This window comes from Trachypithecus francoisi, unplaced genomic scaffold, assembly GCF_009764315.1.
Source record: "Trachypithecus francoisi isolate TF-2019V2 unplaced genomic scaffold, Tfra_2.0 Lachesis_group13, whole genome shotgun sequence".
Lineage (NCBI taxonomy): Eukaryota > Metazoa > Chordata > Mammalia > Primates > Cercopithecidae > Trachypithecus > Trachypithecus francoisi.
Window position 1 is genome coordinate 39,660,163 of NW_022681458.1, and position 21,200 is coordinate 39,681,362.

Genomic DNA, 21,200 nt, shown 5'->3' on the forward strand with positions numbered 1-21,200 from the left:
AGTGCTTTGGAAGACTGTGGCAGGTGTATCACCTGAGGTCAGGAGCTCGAGACCAGGCTGGCCAACATGACGAAACCCTGTCTCTACTAAAAATACAAAAATTAGCTGGGTGTGGTGGCGGGCGCCTATAATCCCAGCTACTCAGGAGGCTGAGGCAGGAGAATTGCTTGAATCTGGGAAGAGCAGAGGTTGCAGTGAGCTGAGATTGCACCACTTCACTCCAGCCTGGGTAAAAGAACGGAATTCTTATCTCAAAAAAAAAAAAGCAGTAAAAGACTTAAGTATCCGTGCTGCACTTTTCCACATCTTCTTCGATGTGTGTTCATCTTGGAGTACAGAAAGGGATGTTGGGATAAGATTATATTTCACTGGAAGACAGGAATGGCTCAGATTTTTAATTGATAAAAAGGTCACCACCTGTCACATAGGAAAAGAAAAGAGCCAACAGGTTTTTGTTTGTTTTTTAACCTGAAAGACGTCTCTCTGGCACTGCCAAAATAACTATAATTGAAACATCAGACTATGTCTATTCATGTATGTTAGAGTAAAACTGGCATTTTGTTTATTAGAAACTGTTATGATATTAACAAATTAGATATTGAGAAGTTTTTAAGTGGGTAATTGGAATGATTGTCTAAAGTAGTGAGTTAATATAAATGCCTCTATTCATAGTAGAGTGAAGGCAACTGGAATTAATTTAAAAATTACCTTCTTTCTAAGGTTATTTTTTATTGTATCCTAAGTATACTTTCGCTATAAAGAGTCATTTGTAGTTTTATGATTCTTAACAGATTCTAAATTATGGGGATTAATTAGTGATTGATAGACAAAGATTAAAACCTTCCAAAAATTATTTATGATACTTAGGAGTAGATTGAACATATATCCCTTATGTTTATTTTAATGTTTTCTTTAGAAATATTTATTTTTGGCTGGGCATGGTGAAACCCCATCTCTACTAAAAATACAAAAAGAAAATTAGCTGGGCGGGCACCTGGGCGACTGAGGCAGGAGAATGGCCTGAACCAGGGAGGCGGAGCTTGCAGTGAGCAGAGATCGTGTCACTGCGCTCCAGCCTGGGGACAGAGCGAGACTCCATCTCAAAAAGAAAAAAAATTTATTTATTTATTTATTTATTTGTTTGTTTGTTTGTTTGTTTGTTGAGACGGAGTCTCGCTCTGTCGCCCAGGCTGGAGTGCAGTGGCCGGATCTCAGCTCACTGCAAGCTCCGCCTCCCGGGTTCACGCCATTCTCCTGCCTCAGCCTCCCGAGTAGCTGGGACTACAGGCGCCTGCCACCTCGCCCGGCTAGTTTTTTGTATTTTTTAGTAGAGACGGGGTTTCACCATGTTAGCCAGGATGGTCTCGATCTCCTGACCTCGTGATCTGCCCGTCTCGGCCTCCCAAAGTGCTGGGATTACAGGCTTGAGCCACCGCGCCCGGCCAAAACATTTTATTTTTACATGAATGTAGTTTACAATTTGAGAAAGGCTATGATTCTTGCTGGGCATACTTTGACTTTGTGTGCCTATGTGTTTCTCCTTAAGGCTTCAACCATTGTGCGTAAAATGCCTGGATGGCAAAGAAGTAATCCATCTGGAGGCAGGTGGTTACCATTCTCTTGCACTTACTGCAAAATCCCAGGTAGGAGGCAAACTATTAAATATTTACCTTATTTTTATGGAAGGCCAACATAACGTTATTGGACCCTCGTTTGTTGAGTATCTGCTATATGTCAGACAGTGATACCGTATCTCAATTTAGGTTTCCAATATTTTGCATGGTATTATTTCCACTTTACAGATGAGGGAAGTGGAGTAGGAGAAATTATGTAACTTGTCTAAAGTCACACATATGTAACAGTAGAGCTTGGATTTAAACACTGGTCTCCCTGATTTAGGAGCTTTCTATAATGTGTTCTCATCTAAAAAGAGAACCCCAGATTTTCCAGGGTATTGGTGAATTTTTATTTGTTACTTGACAAAGAAAGCATATAGTAAAACACTAAGAAAACAAAGGCATGTTTCTTTGAAACTGTGGGACCTGAAAGTGACCTCTAGCATTACTAAAAACCATACCCATATACATAAACACAAAATAAGTTGTTTTAAGTTATTCTTTTTTTTAAAACTCAGACTGCTCATCTGCAATGTTATTGTTAAATATATTCATATTTCGATAATGGTTCTTCACCAATTCCTTTATCTTTTTAAGAAGCCAATAAATAATTCTAAACCTTTTAATATTTGATTTGATTGCAAATTTCACATACTAGGCTAGCCAAAAAACTAACATAACCCGTATAAATGTCAATATTAGGAAAGGAAAAGGAGAATTTACTGTTTTTAACATGATTCATTCAAAAAACTTGAGAGATTAGGAAGGAGGTCAGTTACAAAATAAAAATTACTGGCTTTATTGTATACATACAATAAAACAAAACATACTCGAGGAAATTCCGCTCACAACTACACCAAAAGTATTAAGGAAGTAGGAATCAGTAGAAAATGCATATAACCCATATGATGCAAACTTTAGAACTCTTTTTTTTTTTTTTTGAGACGGAATCTCGCTCTGTCGCCCAGGCTGGAGTGCAGTGGCGCGATCTCCGTTCACTGCAAGCTCCGCCTCCTGGGTTTACGCCATTCTCCTGCCTCAGCCTCCCGAGTAGCTGGGACTACAGGCGCCCGCCATCTCGCCCGGCTAGTTTTTTGTATTTTTTAGTAGAGACGGGGTTTCACCGTGTAGACCAGGATGGTCTCGATCTCCTGACCTCATGATCCACCCGTCTCGGCCTCCCAAAGTGCTGGGATTACAGGCTTGAGCCACCGCGCCCGGCCAGAACTCTTTTGAAGAGTCATAAAAGCAGTAGTAAAGGGAGAGATTTTATTTTTGGATGAGATGCATCAGTTGTAAAAATGTCATTTTTCTCTTGAATCCTTAATCAGCACAGTGAAAATTCAGTACAGTCCCCAAAATATTCCAGTATAATATTTATAATTTGATAAAATAATCCCAAAATTACTTTAGAAGAATAAACATAGATGAGCCAGGTAAAAAGGAAGAGAGATTTATCCTTATATATTATAAAATTAAACAGATCAATGCAACAGAAATATGCCTATGGGCTAGAAATAATCTCAAGTATGTATGAGAATTTAAGATATAAAAGTGGGGGTTTCAATTCAGTTGGGAAAACAAGACTTGAGTATCCGGTAAATGTAGTAAATGTTTACTGACTTCATATCTGTAGGAGAAAACTAAGATGGCTATACATATTCCAATTCCGGGTATATTAATGATGTCATTAAAAACTAGAACCGTGAGCGTGTGTGTGTGTGTGTGTGTGTGTGTGTGTGTATGAACAAATTAAATTGACTCCTTTAGGCATAGAAAAAGATATAACATCAAAACTGGAAATTAGAAAGTAAGATATATTTGTCAACATGATAATTCAACAGTCCCGAACAGCAATGAAAACAGTGTAAACAAAATGAAAATACGTAACAAACTGGGTAAAAATATCTGCAACATATGTGGTAAAGTGTTGCTATACTTATATATAAAGGAACAATTGTCAAAGGATAAAAATTGTCGAAAGGATATTTATATTTTAGTCATGAAAGAAGTAGAAATGGCCAGCAATAAATGAAGAGATGATCATTTAGCAAATACGTTTAAAGTAAAAAACAATAGTACAGTGTTTTTCTCACCTATGAGATTAACATATGCAAACCTAAGGATTGCCTTTAATGCTGAGCATTGATTAGGATGTGGGAGAAAGTGTGCATGCAGTGCAGGCAGGAATGTAAATTGGACCTTGCTGGAAGACAGTTTGTCAGTATGTATCAAAAATCAGCATGGCATAGTCTTTGCCTTGGAATTTATCCTAAGCAAATGGATACATGAATATATGTATTCAAGGATTTTTCCTATCCTTTTTAATATTAAAGAACTGGAGGCTGGGTGTGGTGGTTTACACCTGTAATCCCAGCACTTTGGGAGGTTGAAGTGGGCAGATCACCTGAGGTGAGGAGTTCAAGACCAGCCTGGCCAACATAGTGAGACCCCCCCCATCTCTACTAAAAATACAAAAGTTAGCTGGGCATGATGACAGGCGCCTGTAATCCTAGCTACTTGGAAGACTGAGGTAGGAGAATTGCTTGAATCTGGGAGATGGAGGTTGCAGTGAGCTGAGATCACGCCATTGCACTCCAGCCTGGGTGACAAGAGTGAGACTCTGTTTCCAAAAAAAAAAAAAAAAAGGAATTGGAAAGAACTTAATTCAGTAGGTGATTTGTTAAAGTATATGCACAGTAGAGTTCTAGATAGTTATTAAAAATGATGTTGCAGATCTATACTTATTGATGTACAAAAGAGTAGGTGCCACCAAGTGGTTGATCAGTGATTTTCACTTTATTTCTATTTTTATTTTTGTGCTGTCACAGTCTTGTACAATGACCATGAATTACTTTCATAATCAGAATAAACAAGCATTTTAACTAAACGTAGTCATTGTAATCTTGTTTCTTGTGTCTGTAGTGACGTGCAGACTTATGTTTCTCTTATAGTAACTCTTCATGTATGAAAGGTTTTCTGTTCATTCCATAGTACTTTTATCTACAGGGTAGGAAATCATGATTACTTTTCCTCTATATCACTTAATGTTTTTATTGCTGTCTCTAAAAGAGGCAGTATACAATAATTCCTGGGATTAAATCCTGCCTCTTACATATGAATTTGTGACCACGCGTAAATTAATTAACCTCTCTGGGTTTCCTTATTATTTGTTTATTTATTTTTGTTAGGATTGTTGTGAGAATGAATCATCGATTAGCATACAGAAAGTGTTAAGAACAATGTCTGGCTGGCAGTTAGTAAGCACTGAAAAGTGTTAGTTATTGTTATTGTTGACTCTTCAACTCTGTGTCTTCTTTTTTTTTTTTGAGACTGAGTTTTGCTCATGTTGCCTAGGCTGGAATGCAATGGCACAATCTTGGCTCACTGCAACTTCTGCCTGCCAGGTTCAAGCGATTCTCCTGCCTCAGCCTCCCAAGCTGGGATTACAGGCGTGCACCACCACACCTGGCTAATTTTTGGACTCTGTGTCTTCTTATGTAGCAAGACTCTATTTGCCCATTATCTCTGGTCTTGTTTAAAATGAATTTCCTTAATATCTGTTAAAGAGTGAAAGACTAACATAAGTAATTTATGTATAAATTATGTATAATTGTTGGTATTTGTATATATATGTTAATTATTATAAAGGTTCAGAGTTGATGTGCAAAATCAGATTCACAACTCTTAGCTACTTTTCTGTGTTTTTTTGATAGGTTTACTCATGGGGTAGCAATACCTTTGGTCAACTTGGGCATTCCGATTTTCCAACAACAGTTCCTCGTCTTGCAAAGGTACTTTTGTGAACTTGATAGCAGCTTATTCCACAATTCTTAAATGTAACACCTTATATTTCTCTATTTCTTACTTTAAAAAATCAGGAGAATTCATATGTACAACCTAAATTTGTTTGGGTTTACTTAAGAAAATTTTTAAAAACAGGAAGCCACGTGTTTTCAAGCTAAATGTCCGTTTTTTATGTGTTTATATTTCTTAGCTTCAACTGTTCATTAAATATTCATAGTTCCTTTGTTTTTTAAGTAAAAAAATGAAAAAGTGCTTTCTTTTAAAACATGTTTCTAGGACTCTGCTGTTTTCTCAGTGTTACCAGATAATGTCTATTCTGAATTCTCCATTGTTTTACTTTTACATAACATTATTTGGTGGTGTAATTTTGTGTGGGCATTTTAAAATAACATGCAGAGTAGTAAAACCTTTTTTTGTAAGCCTTTTCACTTTCTGTAGTAAAGCTAAAAGTAGAGGTGATTTTTTTTTTTAACTGTTAGATGGATTGCTTTTAGTTTATATAATGCTATTGAGAGACTGGTAGCTTCTAGTCTCTTTGATGCAGTTCTGTAATGTGTTTCTCCACCTTGTTTTCTGCCTCATCGCCCTGAGGAAATACCAAGTTCTCATCAGTTGTATTGGTTCCTTAAACAAGAGTTTTAGGGCTTTTTGGTAGAGATGCCCGCCATGTGACAGAATGGAATATGGAGGTCATAGATATGTAGCTGGATCCTGATATCTCCCCTATCCCAAGACATGCTCCCTCTGGAGTAATGGAGATTAAAAAAGGGCAATTATGTCAATTTCAGGAATATGCTTTGAATGTAAGTGACAGTTAAAAAATATTCCAATAATTCATATATGCAGTGTGCACTGTGCATCTGTCACTATTTAAGACTTTTACATGCTGGCTTTCCTCTTGGTGAACTTAATTTTACTGGGATGAAAAGGCTTAATAAAACATTAGGGAACAATTATTACTTCTAGCTCCAATCTGAAATGTTTTCAGTATAAAACATCTTAGTAGTAAGCTATTCAGTTTCTGATACATTATCAGAAAAATATTGCAAATCATTGTTCCTTGTTTTTTGTTTATTTTATTAAAGTGTGCGCTTATTCATACTAAGGAAAGCTTTGTAATGTAGCATGGAGACGTGAAAATCAAACTCCTTTTTAACATTTTAGAGTCAGACAAGAGAATAGTTTGTTACAAGATTTTAGTTTCATAACTCTTCAACACCATTATGAGCTTGGTTTCTTTATTTGAGGAACTCTGAGAAAAACTTTTGAAGTCATCCTGATTAATCTGTGAGAATTAAAAGTGAAGACAGAGTGAGATTTGAATTAGTTTTGAGGCTAAGAAGAAGACTCCTCCTGCAAAAATTGTAATGCATCCTTTGCAAAATGAATGGGAAGTCCATTATTTGGATAGCCTGAATTTGACAGCATAATGTCATACCAGAAGAAGACTGCTATAAAATTAGTAGTAGACACACACATGCACACGCACACAAAATCACCTGTGATTAGGAGCCTAGCTAGATACTAAAGATCTAATAAGATTAAGGGTTATTTGTTCGTCAGTCCAGGAGTCAGTGCTGAAACTATCTAAACACAAAGAATCTAACAGATTAGAGAGTATATTTTTGTGTGTTTGTGTGTGTGTGTGTGTGTTTGTTTTATCTGTCAGTCTAGGAGCTGAAGCTGGGTCCAGAGGTTAGGGGCAGTAGTTTTTGCAGTAACGCACTTTCTCCAAATGAAATCTTATGAGGAATCCCATACATAAAGCCCACAAATGAGGAACTACTTTGGTTAAGGATGGAGTGGGGGCCTGGAGCCCTGGCACCTGCCTTTGCATGGTGGCTACTGAGTCACTATGTGGAATCCCAAGGTTTGAAAATTATTGATTTAAAGGCAGTGGTTCTCAAACTTTTGCATACATCAGAATCACCTGTGGAGTGCCTGTTAAAACAGAGTGCTGGGCTGGGGCGGTGGCTCATGCCTGTAATCCCTGCACCTTGGGAGGCCGAGGCAGGTGGATCAGGAGGTCAGGAGATCGAGACCATCCTGGCTAACACAGTGAAACCCTGTCTCTACTAAAAATACAAAAATTAGCCGGGCGAGGTGGTGGGCGCCTGTAGTCCCAGCTACTCGGGAGGCTGAGGCAGGAGAATGGCGTGAACCCAGGAGGCAGAGCTTGCAGTGAGCTGAGATCACGCCACTGTACTCCAGCCTGGGTGAAAGAGCGAGACTCTGTTTCAAAAAAACAAAAACAAACAGAGTGCTGAACTCTATTCCCCATTCCCCTTCCCCCAGTAGCTCTGGGGCCTGGGAATTTGTGTTTCTAACATGTTCCCAGGTGATGGCTGCTGCTGCTGCTGCAAAGACCACTCAGAACCACTGGTCTAAGGTATCCCTGTAGATGGGCTTGTCAGGGGCTCTGCCTGGTTTAACATCCTGGGAGTAGGCACAGTAAAGTCACATAGGACCAGTAGAGTTCCAAGTGGGAAAACTGAATTTTCTCCCAAGAGTGTAGTTGGCCAGAATAGAATTTAGCCTTATTAGATTTTCTTTTACCTCGATTTTTGTGCACACAGCCAAATGTGGAAAGACAAAGGTATGTCCTAATTGTCACTTCTAGAGTAGGGTTCTGGAAGTTTCTGGGTCTCTTCATTATAATATAGTCTGTGCAGACTTCCAAAAGTAACAATAAAAAATTAGATATGTGGTTTTTCCTTTTTAAATTCCAAAATTTCAGATTTTTATAAAAACAGTTCTAAATTTAAAAACTGAACAAGGGATTCCGTCTTACTCCTGCACCTGCTGCTCTGCATTTGATTGGGCAAATTGCTGGGTGAGTTTGCTCTCAGATATGACTGACTTTGCACCATGCTTATTTAAGCAACCTAACGTTTCAGTTTCTGTGGATCTAAAGTTCTCTCTGGTGCCTTTATCTTGGACAGACACTATCTTTCTGTCGTTGCAGATAAGCAGTGAAAATGGAGTCTGGAGCGTAGCCGCAGGCCAGGATTATTCCCTGTTTTTAGTGGATACGGAAGATTTCCAGCCTGGGTTATATTACAGTGGCCGACAGGACCCTACAGAAGGTGACAACCTTCCAGAGAATCACAGTGGTTCTAAGACTCCAGTACTTCTCTCCTGTAGTAAGGTGAACAGGAATTGGATCCTAAGGCCCACATTCAGTAACACATGAGAAGTCTTTTTTGTTTTTATTTGTATGTATGCCTATTATTAGTAAGCATCTCTAACTACCTTATTTAAAATTGCAAACTCCTTTCAATCCCCCTTCATTCCTTATCTTTTCTCTCCTTATTGTCTCCATAGGGCCTATCACCATCGAACACACTCTATAATTAATTATTTTGTCTATTGTCTGTCCTCCTTACTGTAATGTAAGATTCAGAAGGGTAGGGATTTTAGGCTATCTCATTCACTGCTGTAGCCTCATAGTACATACTTTATAAACATTTGTTGAATTAACACCCTCATGTGGGAATATTGGAAAGTACATTTTACTATGAAGTTTCCTGACTGCAGCCATAGAACCCTCGAGGTGAATCAGAACAGAAATAGAGTAGTTGAATTTCTAACTATAAGTGGAAAGTAACAATGCAAGAGCCTGAGATAGGCTTATGGCAGACCGTGAGAGACCCGACAGACAACCAACAGTGTTCTGTTTTTCCCTGCTTCACTTCTCTGCTTCTAATTTAATTAATTAATTTATTTTTTGAGACCGAGTCTTGTTCTGTTGCCCAGGCTGGAGTGCAGTGACGCAGTCTTGGCCCATTGCAACCTCCGCCTCCTGGATTCAAGTAATTCTCCTGCCTCAGCCTCCCAGGTAGCTGAGATTACAGGCGCCCACCACCACGCCCAGCTAATTTTTGTATTTTTGGTAGAGACAGCGTTTCACCATGTTGGCCAGGCTGGTCTTGAATTCCTGACCTCAAGTGATCTGCCTGCCTCAGCCTCCCGAAGTGCTGGGATTATAGGCCTGAGCCACCTTGCTTGGCCTTATTTTTATTTCCTACTGTTTACCTACTGTTTATCCCCTTTTCGTTTGATCTGCTTTCCTACTCTGTTCTCCTTTCTTCTTTTTTGTAAACTGAAACCATTGGCTTATTTCTAGCTTTCCTTTTCCCCGTAAAGTGACATGTTGCAGGGAAATTAACCCCCAAAACTAGTATATTCTAGGGTTTCTTATTTTTATTGAGTAAAATAGCATATTGACTTTTTAATTTTATTTTATTTTTTAGTCTTTGTGTTTGTTTTTCTAGCTAGTAAGTTATGAATGCGTGGGAACAAGATCTTTCTTGCTAAAGGTAACACTGGGACTGAGTACAGTGGCTCATCCCTATAATCCCAGAACTTTGGGAGACTGAGACTGTAGGATCACTTGAGGCCAGGAGTTCAAGACCAGCCTGGGCAACATAGCAAGACCCCATCTCTACCAAAACAAAAAAATATTTAAAAATTAAAGGCAACATTAGCCAAGATGTGTCTGTAGTTGCCGGTCCTGGCTTTACATTCCCCATGAATGATTTCACAGTCTAGATAAAGGATCAAATGGGCTGATGAAAGGAATGAAGAGCTCTCGTGTATGTCTTTGGTTATCATGGGATGTTAATAGTGCGTTGGGTCTGTAACTTACCTGCCTGATTTAATGGGATATGTGAATAAATACATGGAATGTTTTTTATACAGTGGTATCTTGGGTAAATGACAAAAAGTCCCTTTTTAAGAAAATCTCGTTTCATTGTACAAAAGGCAGGTTAATTCTTGAATCCTAGATATTTTAATATACAGCATAGAGATCCTCCCTGATCTCATTAATCTTATTTTACTCAGAAAGGGGTCCTGAGACATGTATCCCTATCATTTGGATCTTTATATATCCAGGGTGTCTGTTTCCAAACACATGTAATGTGAAATGAAAGGTATCTTGGAGATAATTGAAAGTAGGTGTATATAGTTATGTATAGATCCAGATATGCATATATAACAATGATGTACTGATGAACCGGCTCTAAAAAAAAAGAAGCAACCCCCCACCCCCTACCCCGCCAAAAAAAAACCCTAGTCTGTAGTGCTTGCAAATTTTCACCGTGGCCAGTTTTCAAGCTGCCGATGGTTTAATTACTTGCTTGCAAATTTTCTGAATATTTAAGTTAGCTCTTGTCAGCTGATATAAGCCAGCTTCAGTATACCAAATTACTAACATAATTATATGTTATATTTAATCCTTTTATTTTCTTCTCTTTCAGCTTGGATATATAAGCAGAGTGACAGCAGGAAAAGATAGCTATCTAGCCTTGGTGGATAAAAACATTATGGGGTATATTGCCAGTCTCCACGAGTTAGCTACTACAGAAAGACGATTCTATTCAAAACTAAGTGATATCAAATCTCAGATTCTCAGGCCTCTTCTCAGTTTAGGTAAGTTGCAACCCCCTGTCTTCCACCACTAAATCATCAGGTCTTTATCTCTTCTTCCTATATCACAAATAATGAAAACCTGTTAGTTTATGGTTTACTTCTTTCTATCCACTGTCTGTGTGTGTGTGTGTGTACACAGGTAGTCAACAATTTATAAACCGTTTCCAATTTGTCAATAGCCTCACTGCCCCTGCCCTGTCCTGCCCTCCCAGAGCTCCCTCGGCTTGCAGAAATAGAAAATGGAACTTTTAGGATATTCATGGCAGAGGAGCAAAAACAACTTTGGGAAAGTTGACCCTACATAAAGTTAGACTTCCAAACAACACTTATGCCCCTCCTGGACCTAAGAGATCTTCCAGTATGCTATCTGAATTTTTCGTTTTCCTCATTATAGTTCTTAGAATTATATCAAGTAGAGATTTATTTGGATTTACAAGTAGTCTCTTAAAATCGTGGATAGCTATAAGAGTGTTAAAGATCTTATCCAGCTGGGCATGGTGGCTCACACCTGTAATCCCAGCACTCTGGGAGGCTGAGGAGGGCAGATCACGAGGTCAGGAGTTTGAGACCAGCCTGGCCAACATGGTGAAACCCCATCTCTACTAAAAATTCAAAAATTAGCCAGGCACAGTGGCAGGCACCTGTAATCCCAGCTACTCAGGAGGCTGAGGTAGGAGAATTGCTTGAACCCAGAAGATGGAGGTTGCAGTGAGCCAAGATCGTACCACTGCAGTCCAGTCTGAGTGATAGAGCAACACTCCATCTCAGGGGGAAAAAAAAAGATCTTATCCCTCAGCATGAGTTGATTAAATCTGATTCTTTTTCTTAGCTATGCCCAGCTACAAAGAGGTTGGAAGTGAGGGGGTAATACAGAGGGAACGGTTACAGTAGTACTAGATGGGATGCCACTGTCCAGATATACTGGGTACCTGGGGTCTCTGGGAGAATAGAAAGGAATGCAGAATGGAAGTTGAGGGAACTGTTGCAGATAAACTTTTCCTATTTCAAATTTTTTTTCTGGACTTGGCCCTACAGTCAGAAAACAGAGAGGAAGTTTTCTTTCTCTTTCTCTCTCCTGCACTCCTTGTCCCCTGTGTTGATCCAGAATTCAGACTGATACTCTAGTACATCACTTTTGCCACGTTGAGGACATTGTCTTTCTTGTGCAGATCAGCCCATTGTTTCTTTTCTTTTCTTTTCTTTTTGAGAAGAGTCTTGCCTTGTCACCCAGGCTGGAGTGCAGTGGCACAATCTCGGCTCACTGTAACCTTCACCTCTTGGGTTCAAGCGATTCTTGTGCCTCAGCCACCTGAGTAGCTGGGACTACAGGTGTGTGGTGACCTGCTAATTTTTGTATTTTTAGTAGAGACGGGGTTTTGCCCTGTTTCCCAGGCTGGTCTTGAACTCCTGGCCTCAAGTGATCTGCCTGCCTTGGCCTCCCAAAATGCTGGGATTACAGGTGTGAGCTACCACGCCCGGCCTGCCCGTTGTTTCTATGGAAAAACATCTTTTCAAACAACTAATTTACAGTCTTTGTGAATATAATCCCTTTGTAAGCTGAGGACTGTCTGCATTTGTGTTTTTGCTTTTATTACCTTCTGCCTTTTAAGTGTTGTGGAGTCTCTGTTCTATAAATTCCCCTCCTCTAGGTAGGCTGAACACTCCAGGACTTTGCCAAGGGAAAGGAAGCACTCTAAGCTGGAAGCTTCCTGGATTGCTCTGAAAGGAAAGTTAAATCTGCCTCTCTCCTGTCCTGGTTGCTGATTTCTTTGTTGGTCTTCCCAGTCTAGTTTCCTAAGTGCTTGGAAAGAAGTCCTAGAAATGAGGACCTTTAGACAGGCAAAAAGTAAATAATATCCTGGTGCTCTCTCTGAAATTCAGAGCTTCATCGGCAGTTCAATGTTTGGATTGCCTTCTCTGCACTGATGGGTTAGGCTTGTCAAAGAGGCAAGTGGAACAGAAGTCAGAACAAAAAAGCTGAAAATCTTAACAAAGGTATAACTCCCCAAGTGAGTTTAATTCCTGACTGTCATTAATCAGTGACTTAAATTAGATAATTGACTTCCCTTCTCTTGGCTTCAGATTACTTATCTTCAAAATGACCAGAGAGTTGCATTAGCTCAGTGGTTCTCAAATTTGGCTCATCTTTAAAATCACCTGGAGAGTCTTTTTAACGGAAAAAGACATCCTGGAATCTATAAGGTTCCTGTGAATGTGTTTTTAACAAGTTCCTTAAAGTACTGGATACTGTGATCTTTGAGTTTGCTTTAATACTGTAATCATTTGGGTTCCTTAGTTGAGAGCACATGGCAACAGGTTAAGTAGTCTTAGAGGAATTCATAATCATAATCATATGATCATAATAAAGTGATTGGTTTTCAGTTTATGTTGTTGTCATCATCATCATTATTTTGTTATAGAAAATTTGGGCACTACAACTACAGTCCAGCTGTTGCAGGAGGTGGCTAGCCGATTCAGCAAGCTGTGTTACCTCATTGGTCAGCATGGAGCCTCACTGAGCAGCTTCCTTCATGGGGTAAAGGAAGCCAGGAGTTTGGTCATCCTGAAGCATGCAAGTCTCTTCTTGGATAGTTATACAGAGCAAGTATCCAGTCCCGTGTCATGTTCAATCTCTGCAGGGTTATTCTGCCAAGGAGAACAGCTCCTTAATCAGAAGAGACTAGATTAGGGAGAGTGATATAAGGTAATAGAAATTGCAAAGCAATTATTTTAATCTTAAGCCAACTATAGTTCTGGATTGCTAAAATTTAGTCTTCTCTAAGTGAAAAAAAAGGTTTAAAAAATGAATTATCATGTTTTCTTCTATATTCTAGCAGAGTGATAGCATAATTTACATAAAATGTACTATTATAAGTGGTTCTTTAGAAAACAATTTTGTTTACTTAACTAAATTGTACTAAAACTTGAAGCAATTAGTAACTAAACAAATTATTTTAAGACTAACTGCTGACTGTAAATATGGAGCTGTTCTGATGTCTGCTTTTTACTTTTGTGTAAATGGAAGTTTTAAAAGACCCAACTATTTTTAACCCAAAGATGTTTTTTCTTAATAAAGCCTAGAATAGTTATTCAAGGTTCTTTGCATGTTTTTCAAGTAAAATATCCCAAGTGTACTTGAAAATGTAACTTAAAATGTTTCACCTTTTCTTAACTTGTGTTTTGATATGATGATGTGAGGCATAATTTAAGTGTTATTTTAATGTATGCTTTGATCTGAAGTATGTATAGGTTTTGTTCTCTATTCATTCACACCTCAACCATCCAGCAAACACTGAGTGCCCACTCAGTGCCAGGCATTTGCGGGGAGCTCCAAGCCCACAGCAGCACAGCATGGGGCCTGCGAAAAGCACCAGCCCTCAGGGAGTTCATGTTTTGTTGGTGTTTTGATTATTTATAACATAAATAACATGTGTCTATTACTGAAAACTGCACAAATAAAGATAATCAAATATCACCCATAATCCTACTACCAGAACTAACCACTGTTTATCTTCTTAGTGTATTTCCTTTCCAACCTATGTAATATGTGCAGATAGTTGGATGCTATTTTAATTATAAGCAAAATTGAAAATATTTGAAGCTGTTGTCTAAGAGGAAATATCCTGGTTTGAGTCTTAACTCATCATCTTTCAGAAATGAAAAATAAGAATAATAGAACTTACTACTAGTTTCCTTTTGTAAAACTAGATTTTGTTGTTTTTGTGATTCCAGCTTTTACTGGATAATTTTCCTTTTTTGACTGAAATTCATCTCATAATACCTCTACTTCACTTCTTTTTCTTTGGTACTTTAGGCCTTATGCTTAAAAATGCTTTTGTTTTGATACTTTGGGCTTTTTTTTAACATAACGTTTTATTCCTATAGATGGGGCAAGTAAAATATTTGGGTTTACGTATGAATCTTTAAAATTATTTTTATAATAATTTTAAAGTTATTGAAGCCTGGAGTGCAGTGGCACCAGTACAGCTCACTGCAGCCTTGACCTCCCAGGCTCAAGTGATTCTCCCACCTCAGCCTCCCAAGAAGCTGGGACTACAGGTGCATGCCAGCACGCCCAGCTAAATTTTTTTATTTTTTGTAGTGACAGGGGTCTCACTATGTTGCCCAGGCTGGTCTCAAACTCCTGAGTGTAAGTGATCCTCCTGCCTCAGCCTCCCAAAGTGCTAGGATTGCAAGTGTGAGCCACTGTGCCTGGCCAAAATTATTTTTAATTGTGATAAAATACACATCACATAAAATTAACCATTATAACCATATTTCATTGTACAGTACTGTGGGCTAATTTTAGTAGGAGTTTCCCTTCTTCCTCAAAGTCAGTTGATTCCCTTTGCCAGCCCAGGTGTGTACAAGAAATGTACAAGGCTCAAAGTAGTATAACTAGACTTGTTCTTTAGCAGTATATCAATATTTAATCAACATTCTCTAACACTGACTCAAGCACTTTTAACATATTTTCTTACCTTCACTATCATTTCTTTTTTTCTTTTTTCTTTTTTTTTTTTTTTGAGCTGGAGTTCTCTTGTTGCCCAGGCTGGAGTGCAATGGCACGGTCTTGGCTCACCACAACCTCTGAGGTTCAAGTGATTCTCCTGCCTCAGCCTCCCAAGGAGCAGGTATTACAGGTGCCCGCCACCGCACCCAGCTACTTTTTGTAGTTTTAGTAGAGACGGGGTTTCACCATGTTGGTCTGGCTGGTCTCGAACTCCCGACCTCAGGTGATTCACCTGCCTCGGCCTCTCAGTGCTGAGATTACAGGAGTGAGCCACCGCCCCCGGCCTTCACTGTCATTTCTTAATTGGGAAACCTGAAGTGAAGATTATAGAAAATTTTCATTAAAAATTCAACTATTTTAATTATGTTTTCTCAAGTATGTTAATTAAGTTACCACATAATAGATATTGCTTGGTGGATACCAAGTAAATTACTGCATTTTCTGTATAGCTTTAGGTGTTTTTAAAATTTCCTTTTATATTACCATCTTTTTTTTTTGGAAACAGAGTTTTACCCTGTCGCCCAGGCTGTGCAATGTTGGAATCACAGCTCACTGCAGCCTCAACCTCCCAGGCTCAATGGATCCTCCCACCTCAACCTCTCAAGTAGTTGAGACTACAGGCATGTGCCACCATGCCTAACGAATTTTTCTAGTTTTTTGTAGAGTCAGGTTTCCCCATGCTGCCCAGGCTGATCTCAAACTGCTAGGCTCAAGCGATCCTCCCGCCTTAGCCTACCAAAGTGCTGGGATTACAGGTGTGAGCCAATGTGACCAGCCTTATATTACCATCTTTACTAAGCTGAAATTCCCCTACCCCTTCCTTTACCTCCATTATTGTAATTATTATGCAACCTGCCCTTCACAAATGTTGACATCACAAAACTTCTGAAATTCGTTGGTGAAATAATCAAGAATTATCTATTCCAGGTATGTGTTTGGAAACTGAAGAACTAATTTACATATCAGCTAATGTACATGTGTTTTCTTTTCTGCTCAAGGTATTGCACATCTATTACAAATTTCCTGGTTATGGGAGGATTCCAGCTTCTTGCTAAGCCTGCCATGTAAGCAAACCCACACCTTCCAATTATCATTCAACCAAAGATCACGTTTTATAGTGCTCTGTGTTTTCGAGTGCCCAGGGAAAGCTTTGACTTCATCATTTTACCAAACAAATCAAAATATAAACTTTGAGTAAGTCTTACAAAGGACAGGTACTATTAGCCACTGGTTATCATTGTAAGTAATATGCCATTGAAAAAGCACTGAATGAAAGGCTCAGGTTCTGGGTCCTTCCGTGCTATCCCTGAGACTTTGGATAACTCTCTTTACCTCAGTAGGCCTAGTGTTTTTCATCTGAAAAATGGGAATGTTCTCTTTCATTGGAGAGGAACAAATAACATATGTGATGATACACAGAAAAAAGTGTTTGCGCAGATAGAAAGTATTTGCATTTAGCTTCTGGGTAAATAATTTAAAAGCTCCTTACACAAGGCAATAATCCCAAACAGAGAGTTTCTCAACAAGTGTTGACTCAACAACAAAGCCAAGGTTTTAAAAGACCTGTATTTAACATTTTTTTCTTTTTAAAATAGAAGAGATAGGGTCTCACTGTGTTACCCAGACTGGTTAGGAACTCCTGGGCTCAAGTGGTTCTCCTGTCTCGGCCTCCCAAAGTGCTGGGATTACAGGCATGCACCACTGTGCCAGGCCAAAAATTCTGTATTTTAATAGAAAATACTTTAAATATGTACTCACCACCCAGATTTAGCAGATGTTAATGTTTTGCCATGTTTGCTTTTTTTTTTTTTTTTTTTTGTTGGAGACAGGGTCTCACTCTGTCATCCAGGCTGGAGTGCAGTGGCACGATCTTGGCTCACTGCAATATCTGCCTCCTGGGTTCAAGCAATTCTCCTGCCTCAGCCTCCCGAGTAGCTGGGACTACAGATGTGCACCACCACACCCAACTAATTTTTGTATTTTTAGTAGAGACAGAGTTTCACCATGTTGGCCAAACTGGTCTCAAACTCCTGACCTCAAGTGATTCACCCATCTTGGCCTCCAAAAGTGCCGGGATTACAGGTGTGAGCCACCACGCCCAGCTCCGTGTTTACTTTTGATCTTTTATCCTGATAGAAGGAATGCTAACCATCTCATCTAATTTCTAGTTTTAATGGGAATACTTTTAATATTTCACCATTAAAAATGATTACTTTAGGTTTTTGGTAGGTACAATTTATAGGGTTTTAACCCTATCTTAAGGCCCCTATTTCTAAAAGTTGTAGAGGAATCGATTTTTATAATGTTAAATATCTTTGCGTTTCCAAATTCCAAAATTCAGTAATCTATGTATTAATTTTTTAATACATTGCTGAATTAAATTTGCTTATACAGTTGTCTCTTAGTATTCATGAGGGATTAAGTCCAGGACCTCCCAAAGGAAACCAAAATTCAAGGATATTTGAGTCCCTGATATAAAATGGCTTAGTATTTGCATATAACCTGTGCACATCCTTTCATATAATGTTAAATCATCTCTAGATTACTTATAACATCTAATAAAATATAAATGCTATATAAATAGTTGTTATATGGTATTGTTTAGGGATTAATGACAAAAAAGTGGTAGAGACATAATTTTTTTATGAACTATTTTTGGTCTGAGGTTGTTGAATCCACAGATTTGGAACTCACAGATATGGAGGAGCTTTTTCTCCTTTTCTGTTTCCTGGAAGTTCATAGTTTATATGAAGTAGGAATTATTTGTACTTTGAAGATTTAGTAAAATTCATCCATAAACATAATCTGGGCTTCATGGGAGCATTTGCTGATTTAATGGGGAGTTTTTACTGATTTAATGAATAGGTATTTTCAGGTCTTTATGTCTTTTTATGGCTTTTGTTATTTATATTTCTCTGGAAAATTATTCATTGCACCCGTGTTTTAAAGTTTATTGGCATAATGTTCCTACCATAGTCTTAAGATGATTACACCAGAATAACTGTAGTTGTACCCCCTATTTTTCATTCTTATGATTTTTGGGCCTTTTTTAAAATCTTGATCAGTCTTGTCAGCAATTTACTACTTTTTAAATTAATTTTTTCAAAAATTAGGGAATCATTTCTTTCCCTTTTAAAAATTTTCATTAATTTCTGTTTTTTATTTCCTTCTTTCTTTTTGTTCACCTGTTAACTTCTTACAACTTCAAGTTTAGCACTTGGTTCATTAATTTTTCAAATTTAAAATTTTCCTAATGTAGCCATCTAAGGCTACAAATTTCCCTCTAATTGTTGCTTTAGCTGAATCTTACAAGTCTTGATATGTTTTGTTTTTATAGTCATTCAGTTCTAAATATTTTCGAAAGTATTTTTCTAACTTCCATTATGAATCCTTGGACTCACACGCTTGTTGGTTTCCAAAATATAGGAGTTTGGCCTTTATTTTTTAAAATGACAGGTTCAAGAATATGTCTTTAACCTTGTGTAGTAACTTTAAAATTCTTGATCTTAATACATCACCATTTTCCATTCTTTTACTTTCAGCCTGTCTGCATTGTTTTGGTATACTTCTTATAAGGAGCAAATGGATGTTGTTATTGTTGTTGTTTACATTTGAGAACTGGTTTTGACAAGTTTAGATTTGTTATTACTGATTTTATATTTATTATTTTAAATCTCTTTATTATAATGACTAAAATAGCCTAGTTAACCTATAATGTTGGTGAAATGCTGAATCATAGCCAAAGAAAATAGGAGAAAATGGGGCTGTACCCAAACCAATAATTAAATGGAGCAGAGAGAAAATATAATAGTTATTTTTCAGATAGTAATGCTTGAAGAAAAGCAAGTTTAATTACAGGAAGATGCAAAAAATAGATGAAGACTTGTGACAATTTAAATGGAAAGCTTCTGGGCTTCCTGAAGGGCTACAGCAGTTACTGACCCTGGTTCCTTATTTTGCTGTTGTTGACCTTCCTCTAGCGTTTCTGAGTCAGATTCACAGTACTGAAGAACTGACCTTGTTAGAGCAGGAAAATGAGATGACATAAGTTGAAAGCCTCTTGCCTTTTGCACAGCACCATGCCCACAGCCTGGGTTTAACATGGTTAAAGGCAGCACTGACAACTTTTTCCCATTTCTATTTACAAAGTCAATAGTTAAAATTACCTTAAAGATTTCATTTTCAGAGAGGAGTTTGAGAATGTCTAGAGCACAGCTAGGGTGCCCACATGGCTGTTAGTGGATCTTGGATGATGATGTGCAAGCACTTATCATTCATCTGATTTATCAGTCAGCTGCTCACATCAGGCTTGCCTGGTGGTTTGATTATTATGCAAGTTTTTTTTCTTAACTGTGATAAAATATATGTAATGTCATATTTTAATCTTAATTATACACTAATATGTATACAATTTAGGGGCATCAAATACATTCACAGTATTGTATAACCATCACTATTTTTTCTTTATCCCCAAGAAAAACTGAGTGCATGTTAAATAATAACTCCTCCCATACTGTCTACCTGGCTCTGGTCATCTCTATTCTCCTTCCTCTCTGTATGAGTTTGCCTATTCTAGGTACCTTATATAAGTCGAATCATGTATTTATTTGCCCTTCTGTGTCTGGCTTATTTCTTTAAGCATGGTATTTTTAAGGTTCATTCATGTTGTAGCATACGTCAAAATTTCATTCTGTTTTATGGCTGAATAATATTCTCTTGTATGTACACACTACTACATTTTATCAGTCAGTTCATCTGCTGATGGTCACTTAGGTTGTTTCTACCTTTAATATTTTTATTTTAAAAATCTGAGTAAAAAGTATAGACCTTGCCATATAAGGAAAAAGTAATATTGCCACTATTAGATTAAAAACTCCCTAGAAAAGATAAGGTGATCAGAGATGATTTCTGGTTCAGATTTCTTAGGAGCGTAGCTTGTCCTCTTTCGGGGAAGACTGTAGGTAAGGACATGAGTGAGTCCTGGAAAGTAATGGAGTTCACAAGAGTTGGAACATTTCTGGTCTACTGGGTATTGAGGAGAAATATGGTCCAAGGGAGTTTGTGTTCCCTATATCTTACCTTCGTCTCTCAGGAGCAGGTCAAAGCAGAACACTTGTATAGAATTAAATAAGTCCTCAGCTGGTCTCCGCAGTAGAACATGGAGAACGAAGTAAGAACATTAGCACAAACCAAACATAAATAAAATCTGGGCACTCTATCTAAGATCTTTTTGTTGTTGTTGTTGTTGAGACAGGCTGGTCACCCAGGCTGGTGTGCAGTGGCACAGCCATGGCTCACTACAGCCTCAACTTCCTGTGCTCAAATGATCCTCCTGCCTCAGCTGCCTGAGTAGCTGGGACTACAGGTGTACGCTTCCATGCCTGGCTAATTTTTGTATTTTTTGTAGAGACAGGGGTTCGTTATGTTGCTCAGGCTGGTCTCAAACTCCTGGGCTCAAGCTATCCACCCACCTTGGCATCCCAAAGTGCTGGGATTACAGGTGTGAACCACTGCACCCAGCTCACCAACTCTTACTGCTTTACCATTAAGTATTTTGGTTTGGTGAGCTAAGCCTTAATGGGTTATTGATCAGCATTAAAATTTGGAATAACATTTTAACGATGAATTTATAAAAAACTGAATATTAAACACTAATTTTTGGCTTCAGTTTGAAATGCTTTTGAAGATCTCAGCATTGAAATCGTCACATATAATCATCTTTATTGTTTCTTGTTAACTGTAATACTAGTTCTTTCAGCTTTTTATTACTTTCCTATAATAAACTCATAATTGAAGGAAAAAAGAAGAAATTAGAAGTGTTTTAATATCCA

The 21,200-nt window shown here is 38.1% G+C and overlaps 1 protein-coding gene across 4 annotated transcripts in view; it reads left to right on the forward strand.

Moving 5' to 3' along the window:
- The window catches only part of ALS2 (alsin Rho guanine nucleotide exchange factor ALS2), an 82,814-nt gene that overhangs the window by 26,459 nt on the left and 35,155 nt on the right, over positions 1–21,200 (forward strand). For all 4 annotated transcript variants that reach the window (XM_033230692.1, XM_033230693.1, XM_033230691.1 and 1 more), the window contains 6 exons: positions 1,547–1,643; positions 5,333–5,410; positions 8,389–8,571; positions 10,685–10,856; positions 13,277–13,457; positions 16,368–16,433. In XM_033230692.1, coding sequence (XP_033086583.1) covers positions 1,547–1,643; positions 5,333–5,410; positions 8,389–8,571; positions 10,685–10,856; positions 13,277–13,457; positions 16,368–16,433 — 777 coding nt within the window. The remainder of the gene's footprint in view (positions 1–1,546; positions 1,644–5,332; positions 5,411–8,388; positions 8,572–10,684; positions 10,857–13,276; positions 13,458–16,367; positions 16,434–21,200) is intronic.